The sequence below is a fragment of the Mustela nivalis genome (genome assembly GCF_964662115.1).
Source record: "Mustela nivalis genome assembly, chromosome: X".
NCBI classification, from domain to species: Eukaryota; Metazoa; Chordata; class Mammalia; order Carnivora; family Mustelidae; genus Mustela; species Mustela nivalis.
The window spans coordinates 116,703,963-116,721,790 of NC_139040.1; the positions used below are offsets into that span (position 1 = coordinate 116,703,963).

Genomic DNA, 17,828 nt, shown 5'->3' on the forward strand with positions numbered 1-17,828 from the left:
CTGGCCCTTAGATGTTTCAGATTCTCGCTGTACTTACTGAAATTTGGTGTCCATCATTGGGTTTATTATTTATTATTGTTGTTATTATTTTACCTTCATTGTGGGAAGAGCCATTCTGCAGCAATCAAAATGTCATCTTCTGTCCATTTCTAACATGTCACATTTGTTCTGTGACCGCTGCATTGCTCTGTTGTTAAGGGACACAGTTCTCTCTGCCTGGTCAGGATAATAAGGACTCTCTTTTTAGTTGCTACATTATGTACATGGCCCATGGCCCCTCAGTCTGTGCTGGGTTCAGCTTCCTCCCACCAAACAAACTGTGAAACTAAATTTCCCTTGTAATCGCACTTCTTTCTGCATCAGCCGTCAAAATACCAATACCCCTGGAAAGAACATGCCTCTGGTATGAAGACAGATGTGGGCAATCACCACACTGCCAGTTACTTGCTGTGTAACTGTCAGCAGCTTACTTTATACCCTTGAGGCTCAATTTCCTCTAGTAGAAAATGGGGTAATAAAAATTGCTTTATATGATTTATATGGCAAGTCAGGTTAATGTATAAACAGAGAGTCTAATATGGCTCCTATCCAAAGAACATACTAAATAAATGCTTATTTTTCCCCTTTTGCTTTCTCTACCACACTGCATGGCCATGATGCGAGAGTTCACATCACCTTATTCTCTCTGATGTTCAAATCTCGATTATCAGAAATGAAAGTATTTAGCCCAAAGAATTTCTTAGCATCGTACTGAGAGGAAGACCACGCCCCAGAACTTGGGAATCCTATAGGGCCAGATGTGGGTATCTGCCCTGTGCAGCTGCACAGGGGTCCGCCCTTAGTATTATGCTCTGCTCTTATGGTCTTGGAATTTTCCATTTTTCTTGAACAAAGGAGGGGCTTGGTGTTTTTATTTTGCACTAGGTCTCACATATTATGAAACACAACCTGAGATCCCAGTTGTGTGTGTGTGTGTATGTGTGTTTGTGTGTGTGTGTGTTTTAAATCCTCTTGAAAATATTCACCAGCAGCCATGGGGCAAAGGACAGAATGGTAGCACTTAACATACAACAACTGGCTGCATTTCAAATTACTGCTGCTTCAAAGTAAAGAGAACACTTTGGGGCATATTTAAATCTTTTAGCTATTCCTTTCCTCTCATGTGTGGGTACATTTTCATTCTTATTTTCTCTTTATCTCAAGGCAGAGAGACAATATAGTTAATTCTTAAAGAGTTTCTAAATAAGATACATGGATTGCATGATAATCTAAAGGATATATTAATCTAAACCAGTATGCGAAAAGAAATCTAACAGTCTAAAGGCTATATACAACCTGCCTCCTTAGTGCAGTAGGCAGCGTATCAGTCTCATAAAGGCTATATACATATAAATATATATAAATATATATATACACACACATATACATATAAACTGATACAGATATATGTATCTATATGAGTAAGCTAAAAAGAAACCTTCATAGTTTCTACAAATTGAAATATTTCAAGAGTCTAAAGTATAAATAAATAAGAAAGTAATGGACTTATATAAATGGCTCAATATTTATACATTATAACATTCAGGGCCTCATAGAACACACTGGTAATGAACAAGAGTAGCTCTTGTATTTAGGCACTGGAAGCACTTAGAAGTGGGGTAGAAGGAGGAAAGGCAGAAATACTAGACTGGAGATGTGTTTACAAAAAAGAAAATACCAATTAAATCCACCGTATTAAGTTGCAAATCATTTTCTCAGATTCCTCTTCTTGAGTAATTTTGTTTGCCAAATACTTGCTATGTGCAAGGTCTGCTGGAATACAAAAGATGAGTAAAACATTGACTTTACCAGAAAAGCCATCAGGATTTAACAGATTAAAGATATTGAAAAATTAATAGAAAGACTTAGAAAAGAAACTCCACTAGAACCTTGCTGCCTGTTTTAGAGATAATGTGCTAGAATCTTTATATTGTAGTATTTGGCACTTGACTAAGTAAGTCAATTTGAAGGGGTATAAAATGGCCTGGCTTTCTATGCTAATTCTGTACTCATTACTGTATCATACATCAAGCCACTGCAGGAAATCACATTAAGAATACTAGGCAAAGTTCTAGGGAAGTTATTTAACATATTCTTGTAAAACGTAAATTTGCTCATTTAGTAAAATTGTGTGATATTATGATGTTATCATTTTAAAGCATGGTATTATCTACTGCTACTTAATAGTATAGTCTAGAAAAAGAAAATTTTCGGTAAGAAAAATACATCCTTTATTATTATAAGTGAACCTCAATATTACAGAGCACCTACCACATGTCTGGCACAATGATAAACAGTTGACCTTTGAACAGCATGGATTTGAACTGAATGGGTCCACTTATATGCAGAATTTTGAGAGTCCAGTACTGTAAATGTATTTTCTCTTCCTTAGGATTTTCTTACTAATATTTTCTTTTCTCTAGCTGGCTTTATTATAGGAACACACTATAAATACAAAATTTGTGATAAGCAACTATCTCATAGGTAAGGCTTCTGGTCAACAGTAGGCTATTTAATAGTTAAAGGTTTTGTGGAGTCAAAAGTTATACATGGGTTTTCAGCTGTGTCGTGGTTCAGTGCATTGTTCAAGGGTCAATCATGCTTCACATTCATTATGTCATTTATCCCTATAACAAGTTCCTGAAGTAGATGTTATCATAGCCAGCACAGCAGAGAAGAAAGCAAGTCAAAATAAACAGATCAAGGCAATTGCCTTGGCAGAAGAAGGATTTGAATTCTTAATCATTATGCTTACCCTATCTTATTTCAATCCTTAAGTTTCAACTTGTTTTTGCTCAATTTCATTTTTTATTGCTTAAAACCTAGGTCTTTATTAAGTGGATGTTACATAGCACATTAAAACTACATAGTATAATGAAATATAAGGCAATCCTGCAAATCTTCTTGCAATTTAGAATGTCGTTTAGATAAACAGTAGTAGATTTGAGATTCTGAAAGGCACAGCTCTCCGGGAAAACTTAAAGTCATTTTAGCAGCAAAAGAACAGCTCTATTCTAGCTAGAAGATGACTTGGTAATCACTTGTGTTAAGGGTATCCTTCTGCTATTTTTGCAATATCCATAGCAAAGAATTTTACATTCTATTTATCTCTAATTCTAAAAACAGAAAGAAAAATTCAAACCTAAAATTAAAGTCTAGTAAATAACGTGCCTTTATTAAAGCTAAAGGGAACACAGGATGGCAATGAGTTTTATAACCTATCCCGTGGATTCTGTTACAAGCTACCCAAGATGGTGACAAAAAAAAAAGGTGACTAAATAGCAGTTGACAAACAAGGCTAGCTGAGTCAAGAACCTTTTAAAACAAAAGAGGATCATGGACTAGAATTAATGGTACTGTGACTTTTTCTCCCCTTCAGTTGTTCATATTAATGTCAATTATGAATTAATATAATAGAACATTTTCTTGGAATGAAATGGAAAGTTTTCATATTCTGTTGTATATAAATATTTTATATATATTTTCATATATGTGTATGACTGGTTCACCCAAAACTGAGTTCTAAAGGGAAAAAAGATCTGAACACAGCATGTTTAGTATAAAAGGAATGGCTTTAAAACCGTTGTAAAAGCAACATTTTAGGGGGCACCTGGGTATCTCAGCTGGTTAAGCATCTGCCTTCGGCAGGGCCCTGGGATCAAACCCCGCATCCGGCTCCCTGCTCAGCAGGGGAGTCTGCTGCTCTCTCCCCCTGCTCATGTGCTCTCTCTCTCTCAAATAAATAAATAAAATCTTTTTTTTAAAAGCAATATTTTAGTCACTGTGGAGATTCAAGAAACAGCAACCTTACATTAATATATTAACTCATAATAACAGATACCATTATTTATCACTGACTTTATCAAGTACTTATTAATATGTGAAGTTTCAGCTATTGTAGTTTAAAAGGGAAACACTGTACGTATTCTAAGTATAAATAATATTGAAAAGCTAAGGCATAGGAAAGAAGTCTTTTCTATGTTGGTTAGCATCGGAGCATACTGAGACATGATTGAGCTACTCAAAGTATTTTTTTCTTTTTAAAAAATTTTTAAATTTTTTAAATAAACATATAATGTATTATTAGCCCCAGGGGTACAGGTCTGTGAATTGCCAGGTTTACATACTTCACAGCACTCACCATAGCACATACCCTCCCTAGTGTCCATAACCCCACCCTCCTCTTCCAAATCCCCTCCCCCCAGCAACCCTCAGTTTGTTTTGTGAGATTAAGAGTCTCTTATGGTTTGTCTTCCTCCTGATCCTATCTTGTTTCATTTATTCTTTTCCTACCCCCCAAAATCCCCACATTGCCTCTCCACTTCCTCATATCAGGGAGATCATATGATAGTTGACTTTCTCTGATTGACTTATTTTGCTAAGCATAATACCCTCTAGTTCCATCCACGTCAAAAAAAAAAAAAAAAGAAATCTCACCATTTGCGACAACATGGATGGAACTCAAAGTACTTTTATTTATGTTTTTCTAAATAAGTGAAGTGCTGGTTCAGTTATTCTGAGTGTACTGGAGAAAATGAATGGAACTATCTTCAGACTAAAAAATTAGGAATTCATTTGACATAAAAAAGAACTTCAGGCTCATAAGCTTAACAAAAGATTTAAAAAAAGACTTTACAAAAGGACATTTCTTCTTTTTAAGGTATATACAAGGGACAAGAATATAAAACCAAGATAAAACAGGGGTAACAACAAGTGGATGCATATACATTTTAAGAAGGCAACAGTGATGTGAAAGCTACAATTTAAGAACAGCTTAAATGACTCAAGTTTTATTATCAATAAAACGGAAAATAGTAACAAAAGTTTTATTTTGATAGTGTATACATATTATTAATATAAATGTTATTTCAGTTAAAATAGTCTAGAAGACAGAGCATGTTTTTATTTTTTTGTTTGGTTTGTATATTAGTAATTCAGTATTATAGATCATGTGATTCTATGCCAATTTAAGATGACAATTGCTATGTATTTTGTGAACAAGAAGAGATTTTGTTTTTATAAAACAGTTCACATTTATTCTAATATTAGAACTCTAAATTATATAAGCCTCATTCAGAAATATAGTGGCAGTATTTTAATACTTGCCAGATCTCTGTTGAGCTAACAATTTTGTACTTCTAATTCTGATGGTTCCCTGACAAGATGCAAGGAGTAAAACAATCACAGGTAACTTTGAAAGAATAAAATACACAAAAAGAATTTAAATTGGTATTCAAAACTATTATTCTACATAAATATTCACCAACACAGGAAGAATTCTTGCTCATATGAGTAAAGAGAATTGAAGGAGAGTCAATTCTTTTAAACTTAAAAAGTAATATAATACAGTAAAGTTTCAATTTAAACCTAATGTAAAAATTATATCTGTATACAGTGAAGATTAAGAGTTTCAAATAGCTTTCGAATGCGACTGTAGGAGCAAATAAATGAAGATTACATGAAGTCTGTTCCAACAAGTCCTAGAAAACTCTGGAATTTCAAGTTTCAAATTCTGATGGTGGGGGAAAAAAACACAACAAAACCACTAACAAAATGAAAAAGAAACCACCACCACCATTCCATAATGCTATTCACTCACTCAGCAATCGCTGAGGGTGAGTATCTGCTAATGATTCAAATGTCCACTATTATGTTCAAGGATTTCACAACCTGAGAAAGTGTTTCACGTGATCAGTTTGATCAGCACTGACATTAAGCATGCTGCCCTTGTGTTCCTGATAATGGAAAAGAGGTAATAACACTTGAAAATAACTATCGTCTGTAAATGATGAGGTCAGTCCCGAACAGTGAGAGAACATAAGTCCCAAATGTGTACTTGCTCTGAAGAGCAAGAAGTGGACCCACAACACTTCCAACCTACTTCTAATGGCATCCCCAAGACATCTTGGTTTGAATTAAAAGTTGACACAAGAGGCTCCACTGTCCTCTAGCTTCTGTAGGGAAACAATCAGCTGGAAACGAGAAGTTGATGTGGGAAAATCTCCATTCTATTTGCCTGCTCTCTCTGGCAAGAAATAGAGCTAGGCAGGCTTGCAGTGGGTCCCCAGGTAGTCGAGAGAGCACTCAAGGGGGCGTGCTACTTTTCAGTCTCCAAATTAACAAGGGTCTGGCCATACCAATAGCTCAACTAAGATGAAGGTTATCAGGAAGAGGAATCATTTTACTTTAGACTCAAATAGCAAGACTGAAGCAGTTCATTATAATTATATGGACTTCAGGAAAATCCAGGCACTATATGTATATGTATATGTATATGTATATGTATATGTATATGTATATATATATGTATATGTATGTGTGTGTATATATATATTTTATGGGCAAATAGGAACAAATAGCTGAGACCAGGGAGCAATGTCTTCACTTACAGTTGAGAAATTCAAAATTGCCATATGTGGTTTTTTGGGAGTCAAGAGCTAATTGTATTGTGCCAATTATGAAATTATCAAAATTACAGAAAGCATACTGTTAAGATCTTATCAATAGAGGGCGCTAAAGAAACATCACAAGGGCAAGAAGGCTTCTCTTTCAGGTTCCCTAGTGTTGGATTTTGCTTTGTCTTGTTCCTGCTGCATGGCCCATCAGTGATGGATATGTGTGAGAACATCCTGTGGTACCCAGACCATGCAGTTCCTTAGTGACCTTGAAGTCTCGGCCTGGGCTCTGTGACCACCATTCTGGGGCCCTCTCAACCTCATACCCATAAAGCACCCCACTCTCTCAGTGAGCCCTACCACCAGCATCACTTGCTTATATCCTGGAAGGTTGTTTCCTATTTTCCTGGTAACAGTGGACTAGCTCTGTCTTGGGCAACCCAGTGCAACCCTCTGGCTCTAATGAGTTCTGACCCTCAACCTACAATCCTTGGCTGGTGGGAGAGTGCCTGCTTGTAAGTTGTCCTTCCTTGTACATATCCTCCCCACCATGTCCTGGGGGAACGGTTTACATTCTCTTTACATCTGTATAGGTACTCTTCTATCATAGTTTAATATCTATCTATTTAGCTACCTAAAAAGACTATTTATTTGAGAGAGAGAGCAGAGGGAGACTCCATGCTGACTGGGGAGCCGGAAAGGGATCTTGATCCCATGACCCTGATCGTGACCTGAGCCAAATCAACAGTCAGATGCTTAACCAACTGAACCACCCAGGTGCCCCTGTGTAATAATTATTTAGATCAAGCTTGTTTAAGTTATGATTTGATTTCTCTCTCCAGATTGATTCCATTACCTTGATGAAGAAATCTTTACATTTATAGTGACTGCAACTGTAGTTTTAAAAAAAATTCACGTGTCAAAAAAAAAAAAACAAAACCCATAGTGTCTCTGATCACATACAGAACAGTCTCAGATGAAGACATCTCTCCAATTTATCACTTCATGAGACCATATTGTTTTTCACTGACTTTGTGAGTTATCACCGAAAAATTATGGCACTTAAGCCTTAGGAAACACAGATACTCCAATCTTCCAAATTAATCAGAAAGGCTAATTTAGTTTGTTCACAGCTAGCAAGTGCCAGAATGAGGTCAGGACACCAAATCTCTTTAACTTTCAAATTGGTACTTTTTCTACTACATTACTCTGCCTCATTTGACTCCCCAACAAAAACAAGTATTCTTTGAGAACAAGGACTGCGCACTCAGAGTTAGTCTGTGTAAGCATTTTATAATGTGTAATGTGATCAGCAAATGTAATGTTAGCAAGAACATCCATATAAATACACTGATGTTCGTTATGTCTATCCAAATCACAAGATACATTAAAAAGAGATTATCTTAATTCATTATGTATGTCCACATTCCCTTGAGTATATACACATTTTTCCTCTGTCATAGAAAAGATAAACATTTTTCACCTCGAACATATTCTGATTTCTTCTTTCCTCTATAAGACACTGATTGCAGAGTTAAGTTAGAGTTAAAATAATTTATAAGGCAATTAACTATCAAAATGTGAAAACCTGAAGATAGTCTAATGCAACACTCAAGAAATCAATGTCTATTTCAGTAATAGTCTTATTAGCATGCTTCTGCAGGTGGAGCACAAAGATAGTGAAAGGGGCCAAGACAGAAGGGTCACATTAACTGTGAAAGCAAAGAAGCCTCTTGATGTTTTTCATCTACAAACTCAGTATTAGAATTCGTTTTAATGAGATGGCCCATGATCTTCATGGCCAAATGTTGCAGTTGCAGCCAAAATGCCAGCCATAGGAAAAAAATCTCCATTTGCAATGGCCCCAAACCACAGCTTTAAGAGAAGGGTCCAGCTATAACTGCCAAAGCTGCCTTTTCAAAGCATTAGGGATCTTTGGAAGACCAATGTAAAATTATTTTGTTGATGTCATTAGAGTGCCACTATTCTCAGGAAATCTCTAAAGATAAAATATCAATATGATATTTTATTATATTTATTATATCATATTTATATAATATATAATACATAATATTTGTTTATGATATATATTAATGTATTACATATTATATAAATATTATTTATTATATTGTACTTATTATATATATTTATTATATTATTATTATTATTTTATTATAGAACATGCTGCTGTTTTAGTACTTCTATCCTCAAGGTTTGGGGTAGTCAGAAGAAAGAAAAGCTCACATAAATGATATAGCATAGATGGTGGGGCAAAGTCTCAAATGAACTCTTTATTTTCTCCTCTGGCCTCTTCCATTAGGCCTGTTGGTTTTGTGTAGTTTTAGCCATTTCTAGTCTAGATAGCAGAGAAGTCACAATACTCTCAGCCTAGCTGGAGTTTAGGAGTAAAGAACTCCTACATTTAAGGATAGGAAAAATTACACGAATGTTTTTGAAATAAAACAAATAGTCAACATATCAAAATCAGCCTAATTCATGATCAAACCTAAATTAGTGAAGGCAAAGAATAGCTTGGAGGGAGAAGAGAAAAGTGAGAGAGCATTTACGAGAATGTCCTTTCTATAAACTGTAAAGTACTATATAACAAATAGATAATCTTAACACTAAAATAATAGGCATTCATTGTCTTTAGTCCTCCTGTTATTTTTATGAAAGCAATGGGGATAAAATGCCAGTACAAAGCAAGTGCCATATAGAAGACCACACTGTTGGTCAATGTAAAAGGAGTATTTGAGCTCAGCACAATCTGATTTAAACAATGTGACTTTCATGATCATGCCTGGCCAGTGTCGTAGTCTCACCAACGAGAACAGAAGGGCTGTGATAAGCACAGTTGAAGTCTGCTGAAGCACAAGGTCTCAAATGGCTTGTCAGGAGTGCTTCTCTCCTCACCTTCAAAGACTTACTGAAAGGTGGGAGTGAGAAGAAAGTAGAATATGAAACACAAGAAAACTCCAGATTCCCTGTAACTGATTTACTATGTATAAAACCAGCATTTGTGCAGAGCAGAAACAGATGTGCTCCAACCTATCAGGGGAAGTGTAATTAGGGCCAAAGGGAAATATCAAGTCAATAGAGGGGAAATACCTTACTGCTTACCAGCAGTCAGCAATCACTCAGATGTATAGTGCACTAATCATCTGCATTTTCTTTTTGTCCTTTATGGCTGCACTGTGTGGTCACTTCCATTACTTACTGACGAATTCCAAGGAAACCCAAGTTGTCCGGTTTCCTTTTATTCATTCTCATGTTTCATATTAACAGACATCTTTGTCTACCACTGCAACCAACCAACCAATCCACCAACCCCCTTTTCCACTCAACTTTTTGGTCTTCAGAGTTTACTACTTTAGAATTTTAAGCATAAAAAACGCCTGTTTTAAAGACAAGAACAGTGAGCATCAGGAAATCTAACACATGTACCATAAAATTATCCATTGAAAGCCATCAGTATTATGAATCTAATAGAATACATACTTGTAAGACTTTTCATTATAAAAGCAATGCAAACTGGGTCACCTGGGTGGCTCAGTCGGTTAGACATTTGCCTTCGGCTCAGGTCATGATCCCAGGGTCTCGGAATTGGGCCTCATATGGTGTTCCCTGCTCCTTCTCCCTTCGTCCCTCCCCCTGTTTGTGCTTTCTCTCTCTCTCTCTCAAATGAATAAAAATCTTTAAAAAAATTTTTAAATAAAAAAAAGCAAGGCAAACTAACCGAAAATTGGGAAAATATTTAAGAACATTAAAATTTAGCTATTATCTTACTAAGAAGACACAATAAATATTAACATAGAATATTTTCTTTTAAAATTTTCAACAATGATGATGCGTTTATAATGCTTTTAATCTGGTCTTTAATTAACATTATTATTTAGAATCTTTCCTTGAGCACTTGAACATAAATATTTTAGGTATATTCAAAAATGTAATTTATTCATAAATTATATATTCAGATATAATTTCAAATAGTAACTATGAATACTAAATATTTCATCGTGTAATTGCACCATAATTTACTGATGCATTACCCTATTATTTCCTATTTTTTACTATTATAAGTAATGCTCTAAATTCTTGCTATAAAAAAATCTTACTGTGTTTTATAATTTGCTTTTAGATAAGATTCCCAAGACAGTTTAGGAATACACTCTGGAGCCAAACTGCCCGTGTTAAAACCTGTCTTAAATCCTTTCCAACTGTGTCACTTCAGGAAAGTCAACTAACCATCCTGTGTTTCACATTTCCTCATCTATAACATAAAGAAGATAGTAATAAAACCTATCTCATAAGGCTGTTATGAGTACCAAATGGGTAGTTTATATACAGTACTTGAAATAGTGCCTGAGGCATACTGTAAATACTATATAAATATCAGTATTAATGTTTCTGAGCCTTAAAATTGCCTAAAACTTAAAAAAGGCTTAATGAATGTACATGCCTAGCAGTAAGGTATGTCCATTTTAATTTCATTAGATTTTCACCAGCATTGGAATATTTTTAGTGTTTGTTTTTGTGTGTGTATTTGTGTTTATGAATTGATATGTTAAAAAGAGTATTTCATTGTTGTTTACAGGGATTCCATGTTTACTGAGGAAAACCGCCACTGGAAAGTAATGGGAGCCTTTGTGATTTAATCTAGGGATGTGGAGCTTGTCTCTTTAAGAACTAAATAAATCCATTGATATTTGCATTATCTTTCTGATTTATCCAATGATACTTATTTGATTTATTTAATAAACTTCATTTAAAAAATAGCACTCACATATATTTTTTTTTAATTCCTCAGTGTTATAGACTCAATGTTTATGCCTCCCTCTAAATTCTTATGTTAGACCAAATATGATGGTTTTTGGGAGTGGAATTATTAAGAGGTGACTAGGTCATAAGGGCTGAGCCCTCTTAAATTGGATTGGATTAGTGTCCTTATAAAAGAGACCACAAGAGGTTACTGCCTATGTTCTCCTCTAGGATTCTGATGGATTCTGTCTCACATTGAGGTCTTTCATCCATTTTGAGTTTATCTTTGTGTGTAGTGTAAGGGAATGGTCCAATTTCATTGCCTGTAATGCACATTGCATATTCCATAAAACGTATCCTTCTCCTTTAAAAAAAAGAGACTCCAGAGGGTCTCACCCCTTCCACTATGTGAAGACCCTCTACGAACCAGGGAACAGGCCCTCACTAGACACCGAATCTGCGGGTGTCCTTATGTTGGACTGCCCAGCCTCTAGAAGTGTAAGAAATGTTTGTTGGTTAAGCCCCCCAGGCGAGGGTATTTTTGTTACAGCAGCATGAATGGCATCTGATTTTGTTGTTCACTCCAGTCTTTTTTGCTACTACAAGTTTCCTACTCTGGAATTAGAAACTTCAGCTTCATTTATTTGGTAAAATTACTCAAATATATTTTTCAAAAAGGTACGTTAGTGATCTTGCTGATCCAAAAATATCTTTTTGTTGCTTTCACACATGAATGATAATTTAGATATTAACATTTCTTAAAAGATTTATGGATTTTGTTTCATTGTCTTCTGGCAGTTATGGTTTTACAGTACACATCCAAATGCAATATATTTTCTGTTTCTTTGAAGTCAAAACCTCTCATGTGTCCCTTCCCATGGCTAAATGAACAGAGTTGCTTCTTGCCATAAAACTGTAAAATGTTACCAGAAAATATCTTGAAGCTGTTATTTTTCCAATTCATTTTCTGACTTTGTTGAAAATTTCAATTTTCCCAGTTTCTATTCCTAAATTTTTCTATTATATCCTTAATTATTTTCTATTGTTTTCTTCTTTAGAAACTAATAATTAGTTGAGGGGGCATTAGCCATAACCTATCTTCTATGGCCATTATCTTCTCTCATGTTTTGTCTTTTTATGAATTTACTAAAAATCTGAGGGTCAATAAAGTTTATTTTGTGTCTCATTGTTTCAATTTTCTGGAATAACCAGCATGTTTTTTATAGCTATCAGCATGGTTTAATTTCTATTTCCATGTTCTTATTTTTAAAGACTGTTTTTTTAAAAGTTCATTTTGTGCTCAGCTTATCGTGGTTTTGTCTTCTTTACAATATGGTATTCTGTCTTAATGCAAACAATGTTCTTCTGATTCTTACTGAGATCATTAAATAGATGTTCTTAATAAACTTATTGCATGGGGAAGGATTTTCTTCTGATATATGAGAAGATACTTCTTCTCTTTCCCATTCTTTTTCTTTACTCCTCCTTAAATAAAAATCTGTCTCAAGAAAAGACACACCTCATAACTTTTCTGAGTTATGTCAATTTGTCCAGGTGCTGAAGAGTACTCTGATGCTTATATTGTCTATGGAACTCCTAGGATATAGAAGGTTTTCATAAGTGAGAAGTTCTCCTTCCTCTTCATAATTGCCTTCCCTACCCTCCAGGCAAAATAAAGATATAGGGATTGGGTTTGGGCTGAGACAGATGATGTTCTAGTGCATATCTCAAGCTACTGTAGTCTCTACTCATTTATATGAGTACTCTCACTCAACTATTATAGTAACAAAGAGAACATTCAAATTCAGTCACAATTTGATTCTAAACAAGTTATATGAAAACTCAGGTTTTTATTTTGTGGTGCACATAAAAAAGAAAAAGGGAAAATAGAAACATAAATACTGGAAAGAAGGTCATGAGATTACATATGTTTGTACTTAGCAGATACTAATATTCTCATTTTATATATTAAGAACAAAGTCTCCTACAAATATCAAATCATTATGTCATATACCTGAAACTAATATAATGTTATGTGTCAATTATAGCAATAATTTTTTTTAATTGTTAAAATTCACCTTAAAAAATTTCAAAGAAAGTTCAAACACTTGACTAAGGTCATGGATATACAAAATGTTAGAATTAGAGTTCAGATAGTACTTTAGACTTAATGTGATTTCCTTTACCCTACAGAAAATTTGGAAAGAGACTTTTTAAATATTTTGTTTTAAAGAAAGTATTCCAGCATCATATGCCAAGTGGTTGGAATAACTCAATATTATTTTATTATTTTTTGAAAAGAGTCTTACTGTGAGAAGTAACACACAAGTATATAACCTTCTACTGAAAGCCAGCACATTAAAAGGCCAGGAAGGGAGAAGTGGAAATAGACAAATACCACATGATTTCACCATATGTGGAATTTAAGAAACTGAACAAACGAGCAAAGGGGGGGGGGGAGAGGCAGATTCTTAACTACAGAGAGCAATGTGATGGTTACCAGAGGGGAGGTGGGTGGAAGGGTGGGTGAAACAGGTGATAGCGATTAAGGAGATAACTTGTGATGAGCACCAGGGAGCGTTGAATCACTATATTGTACGCCTGGAACTAGTATCACACTTCATGGTAACTAAATGGAATTTAAATAAAAACTTTAAAAATGCTAATAAAATAAAAGAATAGGAGAACTCCAAAAAAAAAAAAAGAAGGAAAAACAAGTGCTTTCCAAGCTGAACTGATTGGTTAATGCCACCCACAGTCTCAATCATCATCAGACGGGATCTTTAAATTCTCACTAGCTGGAATGTGAAATTGCCAAAGTAATAAATTGCATTCACTTCTAAACTTCTTCAGGGTTACTTATGTTGTCACTTACTTCTAACAGAGGTTAAGAAGTTATCAGGACTGATACGAGCATCAGCCAAATTATAGATTTATAAAGAAAAGTAGCAAATTGTTCATTAACAAGAAAGGAAATACCTTTCTATAAAGTTTAATGTACTCACATTCCATTTCTAGTAATAAAATATCTGTGAAGTCATTAATTGATTAAATAAATATTAACAAATTAAACTTTGGAAGGTTCTTTGCTGAGTATAGAATCTTATCAAAGGCAGATTGATTATTCTATTAAGTATTTCATCCAAACGAGGACAGGTTGTTTACCCCATTCCACAACCAAATACTTTTCTCTTTTTTTGTCACAAAAAATTTCTGATCTCAAATTCTCTTTTTTTAGTTTTTTTCATTATATTCCAACCTTGCTACATACTACAATCTTAAAATTTGTATCGCATTTTATCATATTTTCCTATTCGGATACAAAAGAATGGTTGTGACTAATTTAACCTGTTCTTTTATACTTTTTATATTCTTTTGTACTTTTCCTAGAGATAAGCAGAGCTCATTTTTACAGGCTATACCTTTTTATTTAATTACTAGTTAAAGAAGTATTTTCTAATGAAGATGAAAATAAATCCAAACATACTTACCACATGAAGAATTTTATTCTCTGTTTCATACACAGTACAGTCCTTCAAAATAAAAAGAAACATATTCATTAGTTTAAAAAAATCAGACATGCCTTTTAAAATACTTTCTTAGGAAATTTACTACAATTTGAAAAATTCTTGATAATTCAAGCAAAAACAACAATAAGAATAAAAAAAATCCAGAATGCCATATATTAAAATATTCATAGTAGTTAGCTCTGATGGTCAGTTACAGAGATATTTTTGTTAAACTATATTTTCGAATTTTAAACACATATCATAGAGAATAATTACATTAAACAGAAATAAAATCAAATATTAAAAAATACTGTAACATTCTCTGTCTAAATTTTTATGTGTGATACTTTTTGTTGAAGTATTCCCAATATTTCAAATACTAGTTTTTTATAGATTGGAACATTACGAAAAACATCAACATTTATTTCAATAGTCTTAGTTCCAAAAATGCTTTTATATTTTCAACTGTTGTAGGCTATCAAATATCCTTTACACTATGCATTTAAAATTGATACACACTACTAATAAATATCAAGTTCATAGTTTTTTACTTAAATTTGAATCTTTGAAATTATAAATAATTATTTTTAAAAATCACCATTGTCTTTTTACCTGCAGTTGCTAGATTTATAATGAGCAGAAATACAGCAAAGTGACCTTTGGTTAGAAACTTTGTTTCTATGTCTCATTTTTCTTATGAAATTTATAAAATGGGAATGATATTAGTAGGAACCCAATAAGGGTATTGTGAGGAATAAATGAGAAAATGGATAAATAGCTTAGCATAGTATCTGGCATACAGTAAGTGATAAATACATTTTAACCATGAATTATTGTTGTTCTATGTCTTTATTTTAAAAATTTAAACTAATTACCTTTACTTTAAAATATAAAGTTAACTAATTACTATTTGACCATCTAATTTTGAAAGAATAACCATGTTTCACAGCACTGCATATTTTAAGAAATGACAGCCCATTTCATTTTTTCCCCTGAATTTAATTTTTTAAAAAATGGATCTTGTTGAACATAGATTTTGATAATGCTGTTTCACCAAAATAACTTGTCAAAAATATTATGCATTATCAGGGGCAAAAGTTTTAGAGTTAAATTTAGGTGATTTAGTTCACAAATTAATAGAAAAACTTAAGGACTGGGCCTTGCCGTACTGAAGGGCTTCTGTGCTGATGAAGAAGTCAGTTACGAATTTAGCCATATTCGTGTCTCTATAAATTAAGTATGAATTATGTGTACAGGGGAGACAAGGTATAAATAAAGTATTTATACTGGGAAAGTACACTGTACTTACATCTGAATTTGGAAGAGTCCAATTTTACAGAATTAATTTCAAACACAATTACACTGGTAAGAGATGATTTGGGAAAAGTTGGAAAGTTGCCCAGTTTCCCCAAGCTGCCTGTACAACTTGCTTCAGCTATAATGGATGCAAGTTTGATTATTTACCTACCTTCCCCGAATCAGAGAATATGATTAAATGTTCAAACTTCAAAGGGATTCTCCTCAAGGAAAAAAGCAAATATGATCTAAATGGATATCCTGCGAGTGATACAATAATCACACAGAGAATAACTATTTCAAGGTCTTCAAAATATCATACTTTACTTGCACATCTCTAGTGTAACATAACAAAAAGAACTGGTAAATAAAATCTTATACTATTGTCAGTAATCATATTGTTTGTTGGTAGTAATGTTTTCAATCTTTACTGTTTTGCTGAAACTACTGTGTTTTATAGAATGAAGCAACTGAACAGTTATGCGATACTACTATCTTTCTATCGGTTTTGGCATCCTAAGTAATTTTAACATGAGACAAAGTAGATACATATACAAGAAGGTAAGTAGAACCTAGAGTCTCTTGATGTATCATGTAGTACACGTATGTCTGTATTGCTTAGTGTAGCCCACTGAAAAGATACAATCAACTGAATAATGAATAAATTCCTCAGTTAGTGATTTTCAAATATCATTTCCTGGGCCTTCTAGGAAAATGGTGGATTCCAAATCTGGGGCAGGAAATGTAAAAGATGAGCTTGGATTGTACTGTGACACAGATAAGAAGAAGCTATTAAACTCTATAAGGTTTGATTAGGAAGGATTCAGCAGGATTTTGAAGTCAACATTAAGTGACTCTTACTGGCCAAAGATAGAGCAATTTAGGAAACTAAAAAAAATAATAGTTACAACGGATGGAAACAGTAAAGTACATAGTAATTATTATACATATTAATACAGTTGATTAATTTTATATATACCAAATACATCCAAAAATATTCAGTAACAGTTGTATAATACTGCATATATTAAACATGGCCCCTGACTTAGAAAAAGCACGAGTTAGGGAGATAGGCATTCACACAAATAAGTTAAAATATGTAGAATGCCAAAGTCTTCATAAAGTTTAAGTTTCAATAACTTCACAAGCATGAAGGCCACAAAATATAGAAATCAATATGTGAAAGGCCAATTATTTAAAATTTTATAATCCCAATATATTTCTCATTAAAATGCTAAGTGCCCACTGTATGGTGCTATATACTTGCTCAAGCCAAATTTCAAACTTTGTAAACACATTCATCAGCTCCTGATTCTCAGTGACCAGAAGGATTATATCTATAATCTGAGCTTTAAGATTACTCAAAGAATGAAGTACTGATGCATACTTGACAATTCTGACATGGCCAGTGAAGACAAAGTCTAAAAGAGATACATCGGGTGACTGAAGTGGACAAGGTTTTCCACCAGTCTAAAAAACTATCACAGATATCAAAATTAAAAACGTATTACTGAAACAAACAAAGCCAAATGACTATAAAATAAATTGGAATAATTAAATTTTGAAAGGATGTTTACATTATGTTTGTAGCATATTCACATATGTGGCTTTATTAAAGCTTAAATACGCAGAAACACATTTGGGACACTTGCAATTACTATAATAAAGGCAGGGTCATACAGCTGGGGGAGCAGAGGAGGAAACAACTAACTCTGCCTTAAAAAATCAGGAAAGGTGAATTTTTTTTAAAGATTTTATTTATTTATTTGACAGAGATTACAAGTAGGCAGAGAGGCAGGCAGAGAGAGAGGAGGAAGCAGGCTTCCCACTG

At 33.8% G+C, this 17,828-nt stretch overlaps 1 protein-coding gene across 5 annotated transcripts in view; it reads right to left on the reverse strand.

The window, feature by feature from the left end:
• Positions 1-17,828, reverse strand: part of CNKSR2 (connector enhancer of kinase suppressor of Ras 2) — a 282,671-nt gene that overhangs the window by 147,602 nt on the left and 117,241 nt on the right. For all 5 annotated transcript variants that reach the window (XM_082718290.1, XM_082718292.1, XM_082718291.1 and 2 more), the window contains exon 5: positions 14,684-14,725. In XM_082718290.1, coding sequence (XP_082574416.1) covers positions 14,684-14,725 — 42 coding nt within the window. The remainder of the gene's footprint in view (positions 1-14,683; positions 14,726-17,828) is intronic.